Source organism: Plectropomus leopardus, chromosome 6 (assembly GCF_026936395.1).
Source record: "Plectropomus leopardus strain MGB_pleo_1.0 chromosome 6, ASM2693639v1, whole genome shotgun sequence".
Lineage (NCBI taxonomy): Eukaryota > Metazoa > Chordata > Actinopteri > Perciformes > Serranidae > Plectropomus > Plectropomus leopardus.
The window spans coordinates 33,008,577-33,030,070 of NC_142181.1; the positions used below are offsets into that span (position 1 = coordinate 33,008,577).

The window sequence follows — 21,494 nt, forward strand, 5'->3', positions numbered from 1 at the left end:
TTTGGTACACTTGCAGGGGTGGAGCCAGACCTAACCATTCTGGACTCAGCGAAAACCTAAGGGGGCCCAGGGGTTGATTTTTTCTAGTTTACAGCAGATATATACACTATTTCAAGGAATTCAAGATAATAGAATGACTATAAAACTGTGACTCCTTAGCCTAAATCCTATTTTGTATCTTATTGCTCTCTAACTGTCTTCATCATACTGAAACGAGAACAAACCAGATGTTAAGGATGACTATTTTTTAGTTCTGCCACTTATTTAGATCCATACATAGTAGTCAAAAAGTTATGTTAACCTTGCTCAGTTTTGATAGATAGATAGATAGATAGATCGATAGATAGAATATGACTTTTAAGGGATACTAGGAACAAATGGGTTAAGGGGCCTATTAGATTTCCTAACAAAGACTTTAAAGTTTAATAGAATATACATTTTTTTTTTTTTTTTTTTTGCTTTTTGTTTTTTGCTTCTTTTTTTTTTTTGCTTTGCTTACTTTGCTCATTTTTACTTTATTATTTATGAATAATGTAAAATGGAGCGTGTACTTGAGACTCCGGACGGTAGGTGGCAGCACGCATGTGAAAGCTTGCTGTTGCAGACGAAGGTGCATGCACTTGCGCAGCAACAGAAGAAGAAGAAGAGCTCCGGCGTTTGTCTCTGTTTTGTGTGTTTTGGTGTTTTTACAAACACCAAAGTTTTAAATGAAAAACTCACAACAGTGAAAGTGATCGACAAAGAAGAGGGAAGGCTGCTTCGCGTTTTTCCAAAATGAAGTGAGTGTTTCTACTGAGACAGAGAAGGAAAAAAACGGTCATTGCAGACGACGCTAGCTTGATAGCATCTAATTTAAAAGACGTCAGCTAATGTTAGCAAAGTTAATGGACATAAGTTAACCAGAGTAACATTAAACATGACACTGGTGACCGCAGTTTGTTCAGTTTATTTTCTAATAGTCGGTCTATATTTTAGTGTAATTGATTGTGTGATTTGGCAGAGCTAGCGTCTACATTAGCTTAGCTTCATTCACATGTGTAAATGAGTTAACTGTGAAGCTGCTTTAGGAAGCTTGCATGTCTGCGGTCCTTTTTTCCCCCCACACATACACACGCACACACACGCACACACACAACCATGCAGGATCTGCAGGCTGTGAGAAGTCATTATCTACTTTTTTTCTTATTTCCAGGCTCAACATTGAGGGTCTGTTGGTGTACTTTCCATATGACTACATATATCCTGAGCAGTACTCCTACATGCTGGAGCTGAAGAGGACTCTGGACGCCAAGGTGGGAGGTGTTCATGTATTTTGTAGGCTGAAGGAAATTCAGTGGTATTATAATCAGTGTTGTTGCTGGGCATGTACCCGCATTATGGACACAGGACAACAACAAATTAAAAAGGTCAAACTTCAATGGGATAGCATGCACATATCAGATTGTCATAATCAACAGTGGAAGAAGTACTCAGAACATGTACTTAAAGGTTTAAGTACTGTACTTAAACAATTTTTTATTATCATCGCCTATGAAAGTTCAATCAGTATTTTTGAACATGAGCCACTCTCTCTCTTAAAGGCAGAAACCAGAGATATAAGTCTCAAACTTGTGATGTTATAGGGTATAAAGGTCACATGGCCTATCGACAGGGGTTCCTCAGGGGTCTGTGCTTGGTCCCCTACTTTTCTCTCTGTACACCACCTCACTCGGTGCAGTGATCCGCTCCCACGGTTTCTCCTACCACTGCTATGCTGATGACACTCAGCTCTTCCTCTCCTTTCCACCTGATGACAGAACGGTCTCAGCTCGGATATCAGCGTGTCTGGCTGATATCTCCTCATGGATGAAGGAACGCCACCTTCAGCTAAATCTGTCTAAGACCGAACTCATGGTCTTTCCAGCTTGTCCATCTGTTCAGCCTCGGATCAGTGTCCAACTAGACTCGAGCCTACTTGTGCCCACAAACTCAGCCAGAAACCTGGGTGTCATGATTGATGACCAGCTGACCTTTAAGGTTCATGTGGCCTCAGTTTCTCGGTCTTGTCGTTATGCCCTCTACAACATCAGGAAGATCAGACCCTTCCTGACCCAACAGGCCACACAGCTTCTGGTTCAGGCTTTTGTGATCTCACGCATTGACTACTGCAACTCTCTTCTGGCAGGCCTCCCTGCATGCTCATTCAAACCTTTTCAGATGATCCAGAATGCAGCAGCACGTCTGGTCTTCAACCAGCCCAAAAGAGCACATGTCACCCCGCTGCTAATTTCTCTTCACTGGCTTCCAGTGGCAGCCAGAATCAAATTCAAAGCACTTCTCTTGGCTTACAAAACAATCACAAGAACTGCTCCAGCCTACCTGGAATCCCTGATCCAGGTCTACTCTCCTTCTCGCCCACTACGCTCTGCATGCGAAAGACGCCTGGTGCTTCCAGCCCAGCACGGCTTCTGCCACTAGACACCTGAAGCACTTTTTGCACTTACTAAGGGTTTTTTCCTTAAGTCTAAATTCTTGCTTGTGTTGTACGTCGCTTTGGATAAAGGCGTCTGCTAAATGAAATTGTAGAATTGTAGAATAAAGTCTGGAGCTGCTCCATAGACGATGAATGGGAGCCTGAATTTGTAGAACTATAAAATGTTTGTTTTCTCTTTTTATACCTAAATGAGCTTCACTTTGTTGTGGTGTTCTCTGTGCTGAAACAGAAAGTGTACCCATATATCCAGATCATTCATCTGGCTGCTCTCAGTGTCATCTAGATCATATTTCACCATTCATTGTTTATGGAGCAGTTCTAGACATTATACCCAGTGACATCACAAATTTGAATATTAGCCCTCTGGCTTTTGAATATAGGAGAGAATAGGTCCTGTTTACCAATATTTTTAGACTGTCTTAGACTGTAGGAATAAAATGTTTGAATTTTGAAAAGTGTAAATGTAAGTAGAAATAGCAATATCAAAGAACGTAAACAGTGGATAAAAAGTATAAGTCCTGCATTCAGAAAAAGAACAAACGTATTAACCATCCATTGAGAAATCACATATCTTCAAATTTGGTGATTTTTGAATATGAATGTTGTGATAAACTAAAGGGTGTAGTGTTTCTTCATGTCTTGAGAAAATTGTCATACTTTAAACTCAATAAAGACTTTAAAAAGAGTTTGGGTCAGCTGGAAAAATACATCGTCACAAAACTGAAAAGGGCTGTTTTTCTGAGACCATGAAAAGTTGACTTTTTAAAGATTTGTGGTTCTCACAGGACAGCCACGCAGCAAACTTGATGATCTTAAAGAATATGATGCATTGCTGTAGATAAAACTACCCAAAAGAATATAAAGGAGATAAAATGAGCACCACTTTAAACTTCTACAGCAGTAAAATTACACATACACATGAATGCATCAGGAATATAAATCTAAAAAACAAGGTACAAGGTAAGTTTATTGTCATTTTTCTTAAACGTAGTTTAAGAAGAAATTAAATTTAAAGGTGATCCTAAATCCTGCTACATCTTTTGCCGTGGAAGGAGGAGTTGAGGAGTCTCACAGTCTGGGGAAAGAAGCTGCTCTGTGGTCTGGTGGTTCTGCAGCGGATACTTCTGTGTCTTTTTTCCAGATTGCAGCAGGGTGAACAGACTGTGGCTGGCGTGGCTGATTGGGAATATTTCATTGCATAATTAATTATTTAATCTTTTTAATACTTTAAATACATTTTGCTGATAATACTTACATACTTTTACTTAAGTAAGGTTTTAAATGCAGGACTTGTACTTGTTGTGTATTATTTTCAGTGTGCTTCTTCCATAACTGTTGTGTTACTACTATGGGGAAACATTGGGCCTCATGCAAGAAACTCTTTACGAACAAATGTTCTCTTATTTATGCTGGTATCCAGGATTTGTTCTGATTTTGTTAGTACCCATTGATTTTTGGGATTTGCCATTGTTTTCTTATTTTTGCTTTTCTCCTAAGTAAGAGAAAGGTTTACGACTATTTCTGTCATGTAAGTAATTTTTTTATGCAAAAAAACATGTTTCCAGATCTCATATATACTGTATGTATGAGAAATTGCTATACCTATGTTGATCGGTGACTTATGATCATGTGGAATTCATCATTGAGCACACCTGATTAAGAGCAGATTTGGGTGGTTAAGAGCCTTTGGTGCACCTGGAGTTGACTTGTCTTTTTTTTTTCTCTTACCAGAAAATTAAGAGAAAATATAGGAGACATTTAAGAGAACATTGCTGTATGAAGCGCACAGGGAGGGAATTTTATCCTAAAAAAATGGGGAATAAATTTACCAGGTTGTCTCTTGGTGACTGATAAACCATGAATCAAAGGGGGAGTTTAAGTTACTGACAGTTTTTTTACTGCATTAAAGCTAGGACAGCTACACAGTGTTCATTATGTGCGTGTTTGGTTGTCATCCGATGTTGTTTATGTTCAGGGTCATGGAGTCCTGGAGATGCCATCAGGAACAGGGAAGACCATTTCTCTGCTGTCTCTCATTGTTGCCTACCAAAGAGTGAGTTCAGCACTTCTATGTTCATGTGACTTGTTATGCTCCTCTGAGGTTTCAGCCAGTGCCACACAAAAATCTTAATATACTGGGTTCTCTCTCTCTCAGGCCTTTCCTTTGGAAGTGACCAAGCTGATTTACTGCTCCAGAACAGTTCCAGAGATCGAGAAGGTGAGTCAGTGTCAGAATCACACTCAGCACAAAGAGAAAGGTGTAATTCATAGGACATAGTGGTTTAATATTAGCACCAGTACTGCTCAGAATTAACAGACAGTTAAATTTTAACAGAGAAAACATTTAAAACACTGTTAAGAAGATGCTTTTAAAATAATCTAAACATGTGTCGTATATTTGATCTGCTGTCTGATCAGGTCGTGGAGGAGCTGAGGAAGTTGATGGAGTTTTATTCCAAGCAAACTGGAGAAAGCAACAACTTCCTGGCTCTGGCCCTTTCCTCCAGAAAAAATCTCTGCATCCACCCCGAGGTACAATCAGCTCACACACAACCCGGCAAAGCATGAACGTAATAACATTTAAAGCTGACTAACATTTTTGTCTAGATACAGAACGGAGCTCTGTGTTCTTCTGTGTGTCTGTTATATGTATGTATATGTTGTATGTGTTGTCCACCAGGGTGGAGCTTTATCTCCCACCCTTCAGACAAAAGAGACAACATAATAAAAAGCAGACAGTCAAACAAACATAGACTAGGTCTTTAAAATACACTTTGCTTATTGAATCAGTTCACATCTGTGTCTTTCTGTGGCTTGAAACTCATCAATCACCTTGCTGAGTTAAGAGTATTCATTGCATTTTGGATGAAGGACTTCTTAAGATACATTTTTAAGTTGCCACGGAGGCTCTATAGCGCCTCCCAGAGCTGAAGTAAATCTTGGATCGGGCCTGACCCTGTATGAACCCACACAGTTTCTGTCCAAGCCTGACCAGAGCCTGACCCATGGTAGCAATTTTGGGCCAGAGCCATATTAAAAAACAAAATTTGTACTTTAAAAATAGGCATACAGTATATTACAGTTTATATATTAATAAAAATATTTTTTTAACATGAAAACATGTATTACAAACTAAGGGCTGGGGTGTTTCCTCCCATCACTTTTCCTTCTTCTCTTCCTTCTGTTAGTCTGTCATCTCGTGCACGACAGGTTCGGCAAATCAGGCAGCGCCCCTCGTTGCATCTAATATGCACAGTGATGGTGATGCAGCATGTAGATCAGGCATGTCAAACTGGTCCACAGGGGGGCCGGTGTGGCTGCAGGTTTTGTTTCCAACCAAGTAGCAGCACACCAGACTTGACTCATTTAATCAACTGATCTCCGTCTTCAGACAGTTGATTGGTCAAACTGTGTGCTCTTGGTTGGTTGGCACAAAAACCTGCAGCCACACCGGCCCCCCTGTGGACCAGTTTGACATGCCTGATGTAGATGTTGATCACCACTCGCCACTGTGTGTTATTTGCATCTCTTCCCATGCAGGGGAGGGAGTAGCAGAAACTGACAACCAATTCACCTTGCAGCCCCCCTTTCTCTTTATCTGGTTTTCTGCCCCTCTCTTGTCTGCGCTCTCTTTCTCTCCAGGTTCTCCACATAATCAGTCTCTTTCCAGGGTCTTTCTTTGTCTTTCCCTCTTCATTCAGTCTGTTAAAACTCTTGCCAAAGTGCCATGTAAGCATGAGACAGTTTATAACAAAGAACAAAGAAAGAAAAAAAACCTGACCCGATTCAAGCCCAAGGGATAGTGAGAAATAATAGCCCGGACGGGTTGGGCCCATTCGGGTTCGGGCAGAGAATCAAAGCTCTAAGCTGAAGTGCTCAAACTGACTGAAAAGATGATTTGAACTGTCTGCCAATACACTCCTGGCTTTTGTTCTCAATCATTTTGCAAAGAGTTGGGTCCTGGGCTTTACTGTTTTTTTTTCTTGCCATTGACACAGTCCTAGAGAATTTATTCTTAGATCTACAGTCTAGGTGACAGTAAAAGACAGAAAAAGTTGAAAAACTCAAAACCACATTTTGAAACACCGTTTCTAAAATCTGCTGACTAACTAAGTAGATGCAGTTCCATTGATCATCTCTTTAAAATATACTCTGTATTTCCACTGAAGCTCACCTGGATGTCTAGCATGGTACCTAGGTAATTAAAGGTTTAAATAAATGCATCATCTGTTTCTAACCAGGTAAGCGCGCTCCGTTTCGGTAAGGAGGTTGATGGGAAGTGCCACAGTCTGACAGCATCGTACATTCGTGCGCAACGCCACAGCGACCCCAGTGTGCCCGTGTGTCGCTTTTATGAGGTAAGAAGTCACCTGAATTTATGCAGTTTAGACCAGCTGCTATTTTTCAGCTTAAGTGGAAGTTGACTGTTTATCACAAAATGTCATCTCTCAGATGATACTTACCATGTAAGTGAGTGTCTTCAGAGTTCTATTATGTGTAAAAATGTACCCTTACACTTCAAACTTTCATTGGAGGCTCTATTTTTTTTCTTCCTAAAGATATTTGTGTTTGTATACTGTAGCCTACAGAGGGTTGACAATTCAGAATTTCACCACATAGTCCTGAAATACGGTGGTTCATTCTGTGTTGTTGTTGTTAGCTTTAGAGAGTGCGTCTGTCTGCATCTCGTTTCCTTGAACGCTCCCTATTATCGTGGTTTGTGTCTGTAGGAGTTTGATTCAGTCGGCCGACAGGTGCCTCTCCCTGCTGGCATCTACAACCTTGACGACCTGAAGGACTTTGGCAGGAGGAAAGGCTGGTGTCCGTACTATCTGGCACGCTACTCGGTACGTTGCTCAGCAGCTTTCTGCACACATAAAACCTGTAGCCTGGTGTAAAATGTAAAATGTATCTCAGCAAGAGAAATGTTTGGTGACATGCTGATTTGAAGATAATCTGACACAATTACTCTTTACTGAAATTTGAGGCTGTTCAACAAAGTTTGGTGTCGAATCTTTATTTTGTCCTACTTTCTGTCTCCTGTCTTTATCTCCTCTCAGATCCTGCATGCCAACATCGTCGTGTACAGCTACCACTACCTGCTGGACCCAAAGATAGCTGACCTGGTGTCCAAAGAGCTCGCCAAGAAGTCTGTAGTAGTGTTTGATGAGGCTCATAATATAGGTGAGGAGAAAAGTGCAATAAAATGAATGTTGTCACAGCCCAGCTCCCAGACCATGATGAATCAGAGAATGGACACAGTGGATAATAGTTTGCACACTCCTTAGTGAATTTTTTTGCATTATACAGCTCCTCATTTTAAAACATAAATATTGTCCATATTTTCAATTTATTTTTTTCAGGTTTTTGTTTTAAATTGTTCTATATTTATACTTATTGGCTATGCAGTACTTTTTAAATTTATTTTCTCTCGCACCAAAACACAAAAGCAAATCCTTATATGTTAAAACCCACTTGGCAATAAACTCCATTCTGATTCTGAAATATAAAGCCAATAATCATAATAATGTGAATGACTAAAAAAATAATATTAGATACACCTTTACTGATCCCTAGAGGGGAAGTTCAGGTGTTACAGCTGCACAAAGACAGAAATAAGAGCAGATAAATAGAGAAGTAATTTAATAAGTAAAAACAGAAACTATACAGGACCAATTAAACACAAGGTAAAAGGAGTACCCCAGAATGATATATAAGTAATGATACTTATATATGTAAAGCCATGTAATATAGTATTTAATGTAGTCAGACATATATTCACATACGACCATCATCTGGTATGACATGGTACAGTAGTATAGTAAGGTGCAATGTAATAATAGTATTACAGTATAACATAATACAGTATAGTACAACTGTATAAAATAGTATATCAAATATCAGGGTTAGACAGGGCCGTCACACAGTCTAACTATCAGGAAAAAAAACCAAATTGTTTTTGTAATTCTGCTAATTTTATCTTCTTAACATGAGCTATTGTAGACATGATTCATGGACTGAGCTTTAATCCTTTGTCTTATCTTTTCTTCTCACATTCCTTTATCTCCCGTCTCTTTCCCTTTGCTCCTCAGACAACGTGTGCATCGACTCCATGAGTGTGAACATCACCAGACGAACTCTTGACCGCTGCCAGAACAACGTGGACACTCTTCAGAACACCATCCACAAGTAAGTGACTGCCAGCACCAAGTGATATGAAACATTCAGCTCATTTAGGACATCTCAATTTCATCTTTTGCATCTTGTCTTCTGTCTTTTCCTCTCATCTGGATAGACGTCTGTTTGCTTTTAAAAGAAGCAGAGTGACTACTGCCAGCGTCCGCTCACATAACAGAATGTAAAATGAATCACTGCATGTTTCCCCTTAAAAAAGGACTGTTTGACACATTACCTGCATTTAAAAGTGTGATCTGAACTTTACTCTTTTCCCTGATTAGTTCCACCACAGTTTATCTAAGCATGTCACAGTGTCAGACATTTATAGTTTAGAGCAATAACAGTGACACTACAGAGCTCTTGATACCCAATCAAAAGACATCCCCTTGCTTCCAGTATAACCTAAACTTTCCAACAAGTCCTGTCAGTTAAAAATAATAATCCAATGTTAAAATCTGAGTTGAAATCAGCATGATAAGAGCCAGTTAGCTAAATAAATGAGGTTGCATAAGGTTTCATTGTGATGTGTTCAAGGTCGGTTCAGTAAAATGATTATTAGGCAAAGGTAAATAAAACGTAAAAGTAATAGTAATAAAAGTAAAAAAAATTTGCTTTACCAGCAATATGAAATGGATAGTAGAGATGGATTATCCTTTCATGAACCGTAATCATCTTAAAATACATAATTAAAGCTACTGATGCCAAGATTTTTCAAAGTAAATATATTAATTAAAATACAATAATTTATTTCGTAATCTGACTGAAAGTGACCGTCAAACCTGTTCTGTTAAAAATGTATTGTTGCCTCATCTATCAACTAAATAATAGAAAAGTATTGATAAGGACTCGGATCATTAAGGAGTCTTGATAATGGTATCAATACCAATGAAAATTAACGATCCCTAGACCTAATCACAAAATTTTGTATCGTAACCCCTGTGCCATGATTTGTATTGTATCACTTGCATATACACAGTCTTATCTACCAGACACATGACTGTTTTTTAGCACCACATGTGTGACTGAATTACACCAGTATTCAAAATGTCTGTCTTCCTCTTCTTGACTGTAGTACTACCTGTTAAAGAGACTATGACGGGTCATAAAGAGTACACTTCTCTGATAAATAGTTATATTTTGCTTAACAGACCGAACAGAAATCCGCTCTATTTATTTCAACTGTGTCCTCGATGAGGGAGAATTGATCAGATGATGAAATTGGGATGTGCCTGTCATTCAGTCAACTTGAGTGCCAACTTGCCCTCTGTACCCCGCCTCCCCTGCTGTCTGATAGGATAAAGGAGACGGACGCTGCCAAACTGAAGGAGGAGTACAGGCGATTGGTGGAGGGGCTGAAGGAGGCCAATGTTGCCAGGGAAACGGACATCTACCTTGCAAATCCTGTGTTACCAGATGAAATTCTTCAAGGTATGGCTGTTGTCAGGATAAGACATCAAAACTGAATGAATTTCTAACATCTGTGACATCAAAATGTTTTGCAAAAACACTTTTTCTGGCCATCATTCATCGTCATAACTCAAGAACAGAGCGAGACACTGACTTGGTGGATACCCACCTTGTAACTTTGCTGATTTTGAAATTTTGCTGATTTGATTGACATTTCAGTTTTCTGCTCTCTCTCTCAGAGGCCGTCCCTGGGACCATTCGCACAGCAGAGCACTTTGTTGGTTTCTTGAAACGTTTCCTGGAGTATCTGAAGTCTCGTCTGAGGGTCCAACATGTGGTACAGGAGAGCGCCCCGCAGTTCCTCAAAGACATCTTCGACAAAGTCTGCATCGACCGTAAGCCCCTCAGGTCAGTGTCGTCTGAAACTGAAACAGATTAAGTGTCCACTCTTTTTCTGCCTGAATTCTCCAGACAAACAAGCTTTACAAATAACCTTTATTTGTAGTTGACATTTTCTAGTTCACTTGACAATATCGTCCTCATAATTCATTTCTTCAGCCCCTTATTTGGACACATTTGCTCTCATCTGATCTGTTGACCGTCCCTCTGCGTCCCTGCAGGTTTTGTGCAGAGCGGTTACAGTCGTTACTACGAACTCTGGAGATCTCTGACATTGCTGACTTCTCAGCTGTTACTCTGATCTCTAACTTTGCTACCCTCGTCAGCACCTACAGCCAAGGTACTAAAACACTTCTGCACTTTTGTTTTAACAATATTTTTTTTGAAATTTCAAGCATATATCAAAACAGGTACATCAATGTACAAACATTTATCCCCTCATACAGTCACACATTCCCACAGACAAAGAAATAAAATTAACAAGGACATTAACAATAATAATTATAAAAACAGATTATAAATTAACCGAAATACATAAAAATAAAAAAATAAAAAAACATAATAATAGTAAAGTAATATAACAACCATCAAAGAATTCAAATAAAAGAGATGAAGTAGAATTTTAAAAATGAATAAATAAAAGGCAGCATCAATACTTTAATGTTATCCATATAACATTTGTTTTTGGTAAATGATGATAAACAGAATGGGAACGTGCCAACCACATTTTTTTTGTAGTGCAGTGTGCTTTTCTTTTAATAAATCCTTCAAACCATGTTTGTTCTGTTGTGTATCCTCTTGGCTCTTTTTTTGTGTTTGTTTCAACTTCATTTAGAATTTTTTTACTCTGTTTAAAGGTTTTACGATAATCATTGAGCCCTTTGAAGACAGAACTCCAACCATCGCCAACCCTGTGCTGCACTTCAGGTGAACAGTATCATCATTGATTTTGTGTTTCATCTTTATGGTCAACTCAGCAAAATGAGTGCAGATGTTTTTAGATTTTTGTGTTTAAGAAGGATTTTTTCATACAAAATTTCTGAACATTTATCAAATATTATCTGAAATATCATCAACATGTTAAGCATTGAAATATGACAGTTTTTCATTTTATCCATATTGAGGGTCAGAGAACAGAAAATGTCTTGGCTATTAGAGGTTTCTGTTGAATCTTGCCTTTAATCATTTGTTTGGAGGTTACAGTAAACATTTGAGACCATGCAGGACTAAGTTTGTGTGATATCAGCAGTGAAATATTAATTTAACACGTCACTGTTCTGATGTTTGTTCCTCCTTCAGCTGTATGGACCCGTCAATTGCCATCAAACCTGTTTTTCAAAGATTTCAGTCTGTTGTCATCACCTCGGGGGTAAGTTACTTAGTTAACACTTTCTCTTTCTTCTCTTCTCAGTTTTCAGTCTTCTCAGTCCGGTAATTCACAAGATTTTTGACTTAAGGCTTTGAAAAAAAGATGATGTATCTTTTTGCAGTCCCTTTATGCCAGACTGCATTTTCTTTTGTCATTTTAATATTGTTTAAATTGAGCAGGTAACTAAGTTAAAACGCCTGCTCCAGTTCCTTTCCCTTCATTCCTCTGATGAAGTGATGATTCTGTTCACCTCTGAATGGAGACTTTCCACATCATCTTGTTTCTTAAAATAAAATCCTGCAGTTTCATTTGTGCCAGGTTTGACTGAATTTCCCTGATGCCTTTTTGTTAGAGTGGAAATAAAAAAGTCTTTTGCTTTAATTTGTCATTATGAAGTAAGTGTAAATTGCACAAGATAAAATAAGATAATCTTTGTTCGTCTCACAGCTGGGAAATTTGCAACATTGCCGCTGCAAATAGATAGTGCAGGAAGCATCAGTTAAAAAAAAAACACCAAAACACACAAGGCAATATAATAGTAAGTATTTATCTGTAAAAACAATTTTAAAAAAAGAGAACGCTACATAGATCAGTATAAACAGATAAACTGTAAAAATGCAAGCAATATAATTAAGCAGAACAAAAAGTCAAATAGAAACAAAGGCAGGTATTTCCAGCTTGTGAGGGAGAGATACTAAATGACAGGGTGAAGTAGCCCGTCACATTTTAGTCCAACTGAAATCGGACTAAATCGGACTAAATCGAATTTCTTGAAATTGGACTAACACACCCAGTTAATGCGATTGGAAGTCGAACACCTCAGTCAGACTTAAACTGGACTTGGCATTCTGCACATGCTCCTAGTATCCGTGCGGGCTTCCCTCGGTGGTTAGAGACAGAGACTGTTCATTATTTATGAGGGGGCAGGGGGGGCTGCAAAACAGGTCAGGCATTTAAAAAATGGAAGCACGGAGGAGGGACTTGTGTTTTTAATTTTGGATTAGGTGAGGGACGCACAACTTGAAAAGGTAGTATTTGATATTTATTTTAAATAAAAAAAAGTCACACCCCTGTACTGTGTGAAGGAGCTGCCCAGTGCTGACAGTTTGTCCTGCATGGGGTGGGACGTGTTGTCCATAAAGTACGTTGGCTTAGCTATCATTCTCCTCTCTCCCACACCTCCAGCGGTCGAAAGGGCATCTCAGTGTAATGGCTATAGAACAATGACACCATTGCATTTAGAAAGCCTGACTTTTATGATGCAGTCCTGTCTGCCACCAGGAAGTCATTTGTTTCCTCTTGAATCTGTTTTCATTTATGTCTTTGTACTTTGATTACTTTCTTTGTTTAAAATGTTCAGTGTTACAGTGAGTAGTGAATTATTGCCATTTTTACTCACGTTGGTGGTCTGAACTTTGAATCTGTTTCTTCGTTCTTTCTGGAAAGTTGTTTAATTTTCTGCTCTGCATGCAGTCATAACCTCTGTAGACATGTACTGATAATACATTCCTGCTCTTCTTTTGACTCTCCTCTCCTTCTGTTTGACCTCTTCAGACTCTCTCTCCACTGGACATCTATCCCAGAATCCTTGACTTCCGCCCTGTTACCATGGCGTCCTTCACCATGACGCTGGCACGGACCTGCCTCTGTCCGCTGGTGTGTAACTGCACTCAGACACACATGTTCAGAATCGCACTCACTGTGGTGACTCTGGTGCTTGTCATTACAACACCAACACCACATCCCTGACCACATTCAAAAATGAATCACATAATTTCAACAACAGAAATTTTAACACACTGAATTGCAGCAGCCTACCTGAGTGTCTGATCTTTTTTGTCCTTTGTTTTCTCTTTCACAGATTGTTGGCAGGGGAAATGATCAGGTGGCCCTGAGCTCAAAGTTTGAGACCAGAGAAGACTTTGGTTAGTGGAAATGCCTCTGAGCACATATATCACATGATGATATCACCAAAAAATTATATTTATCTGTTAAAAAAAATTGCAGCTGTGACATAAATACCTATGGTTTCTTTTTCGAAACATAATCTGTAAAACATTCCTTAAAAAGCACATATTCTTTGTTCAAATATAACAGCTTTTCTTTTTTGTTTCCAGCTGTGATTCGTAACTACGGCAACCTACTTCTAGAGATGTCTGCGGTCGTTCCAGACGGCATCGTGGCGTTTTTCACTAGCTACGTTTACATGGAAAATATAGTGGCATCTTGGTACGAACAGGTCAGTGTGTAATCAGACACAGCACACACACCCGGGAGAGTGTGATGGTCAAGACACACCGACCCGAAATCAAAGAAGTAGTGGCAAAAAAGGCAGACTGTTGCGTCGCTTCACATCGCGCCCTTTGTATCAGCCAAAAAATTGCACTTGAACACACCACAAAGACTGCGGCCAAATGATTTAACCTTGCAGCAGGCGGCGGTCCTCTGTATTCATCATTCAAAAAGAGAAAACTGGAAGACCGACAGGTTAGCCAGTTAGCACTTAAAAAACTCAACCTGTTGTTGAAAAAACAGTTATGTGCTAGCGAACAGTAACACAAACAATTACAAACCTTTTCTGCTCAAGAGCTAAGAAGCCAAAAAAAAGTCTTTATTTCATTAATTACATTTATTACAGCAGTTCATTCCCAGCTAACGACACACAACAAAACATAACATAGAAGCACATCTGTAATTATCCGCAGGAAAAATATAAAATCTTTAAAATAAATACTGAATAATAAATACTAAAAAATGCCCGCTTTCCAGCAGGCAGGAAAATCTTACTGCAGCGTTCAGTCCTGCATCTCGTTGGAATCAACCTGTGGCTGAAGGTGCTCGGCCGAAACACCTGCAGGGTGTGGAGGGGGTCGTCGGGGTTGTTCACGATTTTGATTAATTTTGAGAGCATTCTCCTCTCTGCCACCTGCTGAATAAAATCCAGTTCAGAGCCATTTTTGGGGAAAAAAATGAAACACTTAATTGACAGAGAGCAGTAATTCTGTCAGCAATCATATAATACAAGGTTTTATTGTTAAAGCACAAAAGAACAGACATTTTTCAGTTCATCTATGTGGAAAAAAGAACCATTTCCTTATGTGTGTGTTTTTGTGTGTTTGTTTGCAGGGGATCCTGGAGAATATCCAGAGAAACAAGCTGATCTTCATTGAGACTCCGGATGCTGCAGAGACGAGCATGGCCCTGGAGAAATACCAGGAGGTCAGAGAAACACCTGTCATCTCACTTCATTCAATTTATTATTAAATAAGTTCAAATATCTGTAGTGCACAGCTGCAGAGGTACTGAAAGCATATTACGTTGGTTAAAGACACATGACCTAATGCCTGTGACCGTTTTTATTTAGTGTTTACAGTAATATTTGGTCCTGTTTGCATTTGCTCCTCAGGCGTGTGAGAACGGCAGAGGAGCCATCCTCCTGTCTGTAGCCAGGGGAAAGGTCTCAGAGGGAATCGATTTTGGTAGGAAACATTTTTCTTTACAATTATATGTTAGGATAAAAAAAATAAATAAATACTTCACCGGAAGACAGCTGTATGTTAGTATGTTGAGTTCAGTTTTTCAACATCTTGTTCTGTTTCCTGTTCAGTGCATCACTTTGGCCGGGCAGTCATAATGTTCGGAGTGCCTTATGTTTACACGCAGAGCCGCATCCTGAAGGTCAGAACTGTCACTATGTTTACGGCCGCATCTGAAATCACTCACTCCTAATGTAAAATGCACAACATTTACCCCGATATTTTATCTTTTCAGTGTTTGAAATTTTCTGTAGAACAGTTAAACTCAAACAATGGAACAAAAAAACAATACTTTCTGCTGACCAAAATACACCAAACACACTGGCAGCAACACACAATAGCCTAACCCTGAGGGACTGTTTGGTGCATTTTATGTGCTTTTCATGCTTTATTTTTTGATAATTTTTGCAGTATTCATGCATATGGCATGCATTTTGTTGGTTGTGTGTTTAATCTTGGAATTTCCAGCTCAGCTCCTACAATTAGGCTAAAGTAAACAAAATTTTTGATCCCACAGCCATCAAGCATAAAAACATACATTGTATTATTTCTAGTAGTCATTCTGGACTTTTGCCCTGAAATTTGTCATTTTTGCTTTTTTCCACCTGATGAAGTCATTTTGACCATATTTGGCATATGGAGAAAATACATGCTATTTCCACTGGGTGCACTGTCATAATCAATGGTGCTGGAAAACATTGACATCTGATCATCAAAAACAAATCTACTTTGCATGTAGTATCTGATACTTATGATTAGGACTGATGTTGCTCAAAAAATAAGTCAATGAAACTAGAAAATCATATTAAAGGATGACATTTTTTAAAGCTTTATTTTCAAAAGCGTGTTTTGTGTACAGAGCAATAAGAGTGTGTGTTATATTTAAAGCGAACCTCAAGGGTTAAAGTGTATCACCCCATATATATCAATGGGAGAAGCTCTCAGCATAATGCAGTTCAACAGCACCACAAAAACTACTTCCTCAAAATCAGCATGCAGCTGAACCAACACCCCTCACCTCTACAACTGTGTTTCAGAAACTGATCATGATGACCTTCATGAAGGGAGAATTTCATAAACTATCACAACATACATTCAAAGCTTCATTTGAAAACCTCAATAGAAGTTTTAAATATAAGAGCAAAACAAATCACATCTGGTACAGCCGAGTGCAGATGTTCTTTTCCTCACTCTGACTACCGTCATCTGTCTGCTCATACCTTGACTATGTGTCTTCCTCTCACTCTGGCGTGCTTCAGGCTCGTCTGGAGTACCTTCGTGATCAGTTTCAGATCAGAGAGAATGACTTCCTGACGTTTGACGCCATGCGTCACGCGGCTCAGTGTGTGGGCAGAGCCATCAGAGGCAAGACCGACTACGGACTCATGATCTTTGCTGACAAGGTGTGTGATGCTGCTGCCCAGTTTACATTTTCTCCTTCAAACCTGCCATAGAACAACATACCTATAAACAATCAGATCATTTCTTAGCATCACTGTGCTTCACGTTGACTGCTGGCAGGTCCCAGTGCAGCCGCCGTCAGTGATATCAGTGTCAGAGCAGCTCCACTGGAGCAGTCAGCAGATTATCTCAGATGAGTCAGTATGTGTTAACTGCGTCTCTCGTCTGCAGCGTTACGCCCGAGCGGACAAACGCGGAAAGCTTCCTCGCTGGATTCAGGAGCACATCAACGACGGCAGTCTGAACCTCACCGTGGACGAAGCCGTCCAGCTCTCCAAGCACTTCCTGCGGCAGATGGCTCAACCTTTCAGACAGGTACGACTCACAGCTACCACGCACCAGACACAAGTAAAACCTGAAGCTTCAGATGTTTCCTTTATTCTGGTTTCATGGCAAGTTCACTAATGCAAGCTTAAATGTGAAAACAAAAACAGACCACGACAGAAATATTTACTGCAAATACAGTGAGTTCAAACTCTTTTGTCTCTTTTGTGCAAAAGAACAAAGGAGATGTGGGTAAAGATGTTGAATTTAGTATATTTCAGTTAAAGAATCTCATGGTCTTGAAATCACAAAATATTTTTTTGTAAAGTCAACATAATTATTCCTGCATATTCAAAATGTTACTATGACCATATATAATAAAATATGATACAACTTCCCCTGTACATTACCGTACATGGAAAGTCAGCTCAAATTATATCGTAACACATTAAAAATATCCAAATTTCTAAACCCGCATATTAAAGGAATAAATGTTTTCCATCAAAGTTTAACTGAATTTTTCAATCTAATTTGGTTGATGATGACCCTGACTACGATCACGTAAAATTTAAACTGATTTACTATACAGTTTTTGAGAAAATGAAAGGGAAACTCAGTTCAAATTACAGTACAAGACAGTGACGATTTCCTCATATTTTAACTGTTGTGGAAAATAAAACGTCACTGTGATGTTCGATTTCTTTTGGTTGAATGCAGTTGTAGCAGAATAAAAAAGGACAAATACACCAGATAAGGCAGTAAAAAAAATTATGGTGCAGTTAAAAAAAAAAATGGTGTATGTAATTTTAAAACTTAGACTCACCAGTACATGTACACAGAAAACAGTATTCTGCCCCCCATACTGTACTGTACTGACATTTTTATGAAAGGGTTAAATTAACCCATAGGGATTGTTTGGTGCATTTTCACACTTTTCATTCTTCATTTGTGATAATTTTGGCTGTGTTAATTCATATGGCATATATTTTGGAAACATTGTGTATTTTAGTTAAATCTTGGAATTTCCTGCTCAGCTCCTACAGTGAGTCTAAAATACACTGTGGAAAAACACTTTACACTTGTTACATTCAGACTGTTAAGTGCAAAAAAATACACCTTTAAACTCATTCAAACTGCAATTTTCAATCCCACAGCCATCAAAGCATAAAAACATGCATTGCATTATTTCTGGGAGTCATTCTGGGGCCTTGCCTTGGAATTTGTCCCTCTGATGATGTCATTTTTTACAATATTAAAAACATGTTATTTCCACTGGGTGCACTGTGATAATCAATGTTGCTTGACACATCCCAGACTGTGACAGTCAAAAAATCTACTTTGCATGTGTTTTTTCCCTTTGAAATACATAGTGGCATCATGAAAAAAACCTGGCATTAGAAGGATTAAAATTCTTAAAATTGATTAATATTTTATATTTTTGATTAGGAATGATGTTTAAAAAATGAACTCAATGAAAGTAGAAAATCATATTAATGTATGACATTTTTGAAAACTTGAAAGTGCATTTTGTGTGCAGAGTAATACGAGTGTGTGTAACAATAAAGCCGGCCCTAAGGGTTCATGACTTCAGCTGGTAAAATGATTCTTAGATTGTTGAGCCTCGGCAGGTGAGTCAGAAAGTTGATTTCTAACAATTGGTAAGACAGACTATGAACGTTTAAGTAAAAAAGTAATCAACTTTAATCAAACAAATAAAAAGTCTGTAGCAGCTTCACTCTCAAATTAAAGTTAAGTAGAGATGCAAAGTGAACAGTCTGATTCACCAGAGATCCTCTGAGTCATTTGTTGACAGGACAGTCTGGGATCACCGTGCTCGCACTGTTTACTCGTCCTCTGATAATTTGTCTTTGTCTCTTCAGGAGGACCAGTTGGGTCTGTCCCTGCTGACTCTGGAGCAGCTGGAGTCGGAGGAGATGCTGCAGAAAATCACTCAGATCGCTCATCAGAACTGAAGGTGACATACAGTATCTACACTGCATAATGTCATCACCGTGGCAACGCCCACGATGGGGCTAGCAGCCGTTACAATAATGACATCATTAGAGCCGGGTCAAACAGCCGATGCAGTGAAGAATTAAATTTGACCTGTTTGTTGTGCGAGATGTTTGGTGTTTACCTCATCAGGACAGTTTAGGTCTCCTTGAGAAAGTTTGACTCACACGTTGGCTCAGCGCTGACGGTTACAGTAATGATTACTGATTACTGCCAGTCGCAGTATGTCGTCATTGCACAGCAGCAAAGGCACAAGCCTTCAGTATTTCAGCTCACACACTCACTGACACTGACACACACTCACACAATATTAGCACCACAGCTGTCAAACACACACTCTGTGTCGTGCTGTTTGTCAACTCTTTGTATTAAAAGAAAACATCCCATCAGCTTAAATCAAACATGGGTTGCAATTATAAACAATTTCCTTAATTGATTAACCCTTTAAAACCTGAGCAAATCGGCCTGATTACTTTCAAGAACATACGAAGAAGGCAATAAGAAACTTTTAAAGAAATTATTCAGTATATTGGCAAGGAATTGGTTAAAATTACAAAAAAAAAATTACCTGGATATCGGCAAAACAAAAAGGAGAAAAAAACGCGTAAGGAATCGTCTGAAAAGAAATGCTGAAAAAAATGTTATAAATTATTATAAATACTGTTTACTGCAAAAATTCCTATTCCTATTTTTTGCGAATTTACAGGTCATATTTTTGTCACCTTTTACTAATATCTTGCCTTTTTTTTTGCCAAGTTGGTCATCACGCTTTCTTTTATAGTTTTATAAACAGCAAGACACTTTGCTGAGGTTTCAGAGATTTAAATGCTTGTGAAAGTCTATCAAACTCAACACGAGAAATCCGGATAATGGTAAAATTAACGATTGATTATTCATTATTTGAAAAAAACATAAAAACATTGCTTATTTCAAACAATACCAAGTGTCTTTTTCCTCAGTCAAAGCTAAAAGCAAGACATTGCATAAAGTTTGACAGCATTTCAACCTATTGATTAATCACCTAAATTTCTTATGTTCTATTCAGTTCTTATCAACAGATTAATCGATGGTCGATTAATTGTCACATCCCTAAACCAAACACATTAAGTGTGATTCAGGCTGCTCAGGTCGACTGCTGTTTTATGGAGGTGGTGCTAATATTTTGTATACTGATGACTATGTTTACATGCACAAAATATTTCAGTTTTTGCCCTCGTTATGAAAAAGACAATATTCCTACCACACTCTTTACACAGCTAATGAAAATAAATATTCCACTAATCTCATTTACATGCAGCCCTGCAAACTTTGATTTAAAGTTTGTAGGGATGCATGTTTATCGTGTCAAAATATGGGAAAGTGGAATAGCTGGAGTCGCTGCGATTTTGCTTCTTTGTGTCAAAGTAGGATTTTTTCATAATTATCCAGCGATGGCAGACTCTGTAAGAACACAGCCTCCCGCCTTCACTCCTTTAACCACTTAAAAAGGCTGTTGTTGCGATATTTGTGCATATCCAAAAACCTGTTGACATCCAAGTCTTTCATACCATTTAAAAGTGTGTTTCTCCTTCCAACCCAAAAATGTGGGCTTTTGTTTTGGGCATGCATCTCGTATCCATGACAACACACAGAGCTGATAGGAAAAAGACAAAGGGCTGCGCGTCCCAAACTGCAGTAAAAACCACACAGAGATGCATATTACAAATCTGCTGTTTATATGTTCAAAGACTGCTCCTAAAACCTGAGTAATACAACGTATTTCACATCTCTTATTTGGAAAATGCTACATTTGGAAAATGAAATATGCCGTTTACGTGACCCTTTCCAAAATTGGATTATTGTCATATTCAGAATAATAGTGGAATATCAACTTGCATGTAAACATAGTCGGAGTATGTTTTCAGTATTAGAGATCACTCACAGATGCATCCTGAGAGGATAGACTTAAAATAACAAGAGTAATAAAGAAAAGTTTAATTCCTAAAATCAAAGTGCTATTTATTTTCAGTGTGAAAAAACACGTTGATTGCTTTGATCAAAAATGATAAACACTCTTTTAAAAAGTTTACTGTTTTGTTTGAAACAAGACAAGCAGATGTGTTCAAATATGTTCATCGGTGGGTCAACACGTATTATCTATGAAAATGTTCTTCCATCTGTGGGTGTGACATCGGTTTATATAACGTCTGTCATACAGACGAGTCTGCTGTTAGTTTTGCTACTGTAAATGTACAAATTAAGATTTTTTTACTGAACTTGAATATTTGTGTAGCTGTTTTTCAACCAGGAAGTTGGAATACAAATGTTTGTATTAAACAATTGACTTGTGTTTTTTTTCTTAGAAAATTGTTTTAACCTTCAATTTTTTAAAAAAAGGCCTTTTCCTCCTGACAAA

At 38.5% G+C, this 21,494-nt stretch overlaps 1 protein-coding gene across 1 annotated transcript; it reads left to right on the top strand.

The window, feature by feature from the left end:
• The first annotated feature begins 609 nt into the window (after positions 1-609).
• On the top strand, positions 610-21,418 carry ercc2 (excision repair cross-complementation group 2). Its single transcript, XM_042487277.2, has 23 exons — positions 610-779; positions 1,193-1,292; positions 4,449-4,526; positions 4,629-4,691; positions 4,892-5,005; positions 6,715-6,831; positions 7,204-7,320; positions 7,534-7,657; positions 8,566-8,662; positions 9,945-10,078; positions 10,297-10,465; positions 10,678-10,796; positions 11,314-11,383; positions 11,756-11,825; positions 13,380-13,481; positions 13,687-13,750; positions 13,943-14,064; positions 14,952-15,044; positions 15,232-15,304; positions 15,433-15,503; positions 16,621-16,764; positions 16,994-17,137; positions 18,967-21,418. The coding sequence occupies exons 1-23, from the start codon at positions 775-777 to the stop codon at positions 19,057-19,059; spliced, it is 2,283 nt and encodes a 760-aa protein (XP_042343211.2). The 5' UTR covers positions 610-774; the 3' UTR covers positions 19,060-21,418.
• Positions 21,419-21,494: the final 76 nt, after the last annotated feature.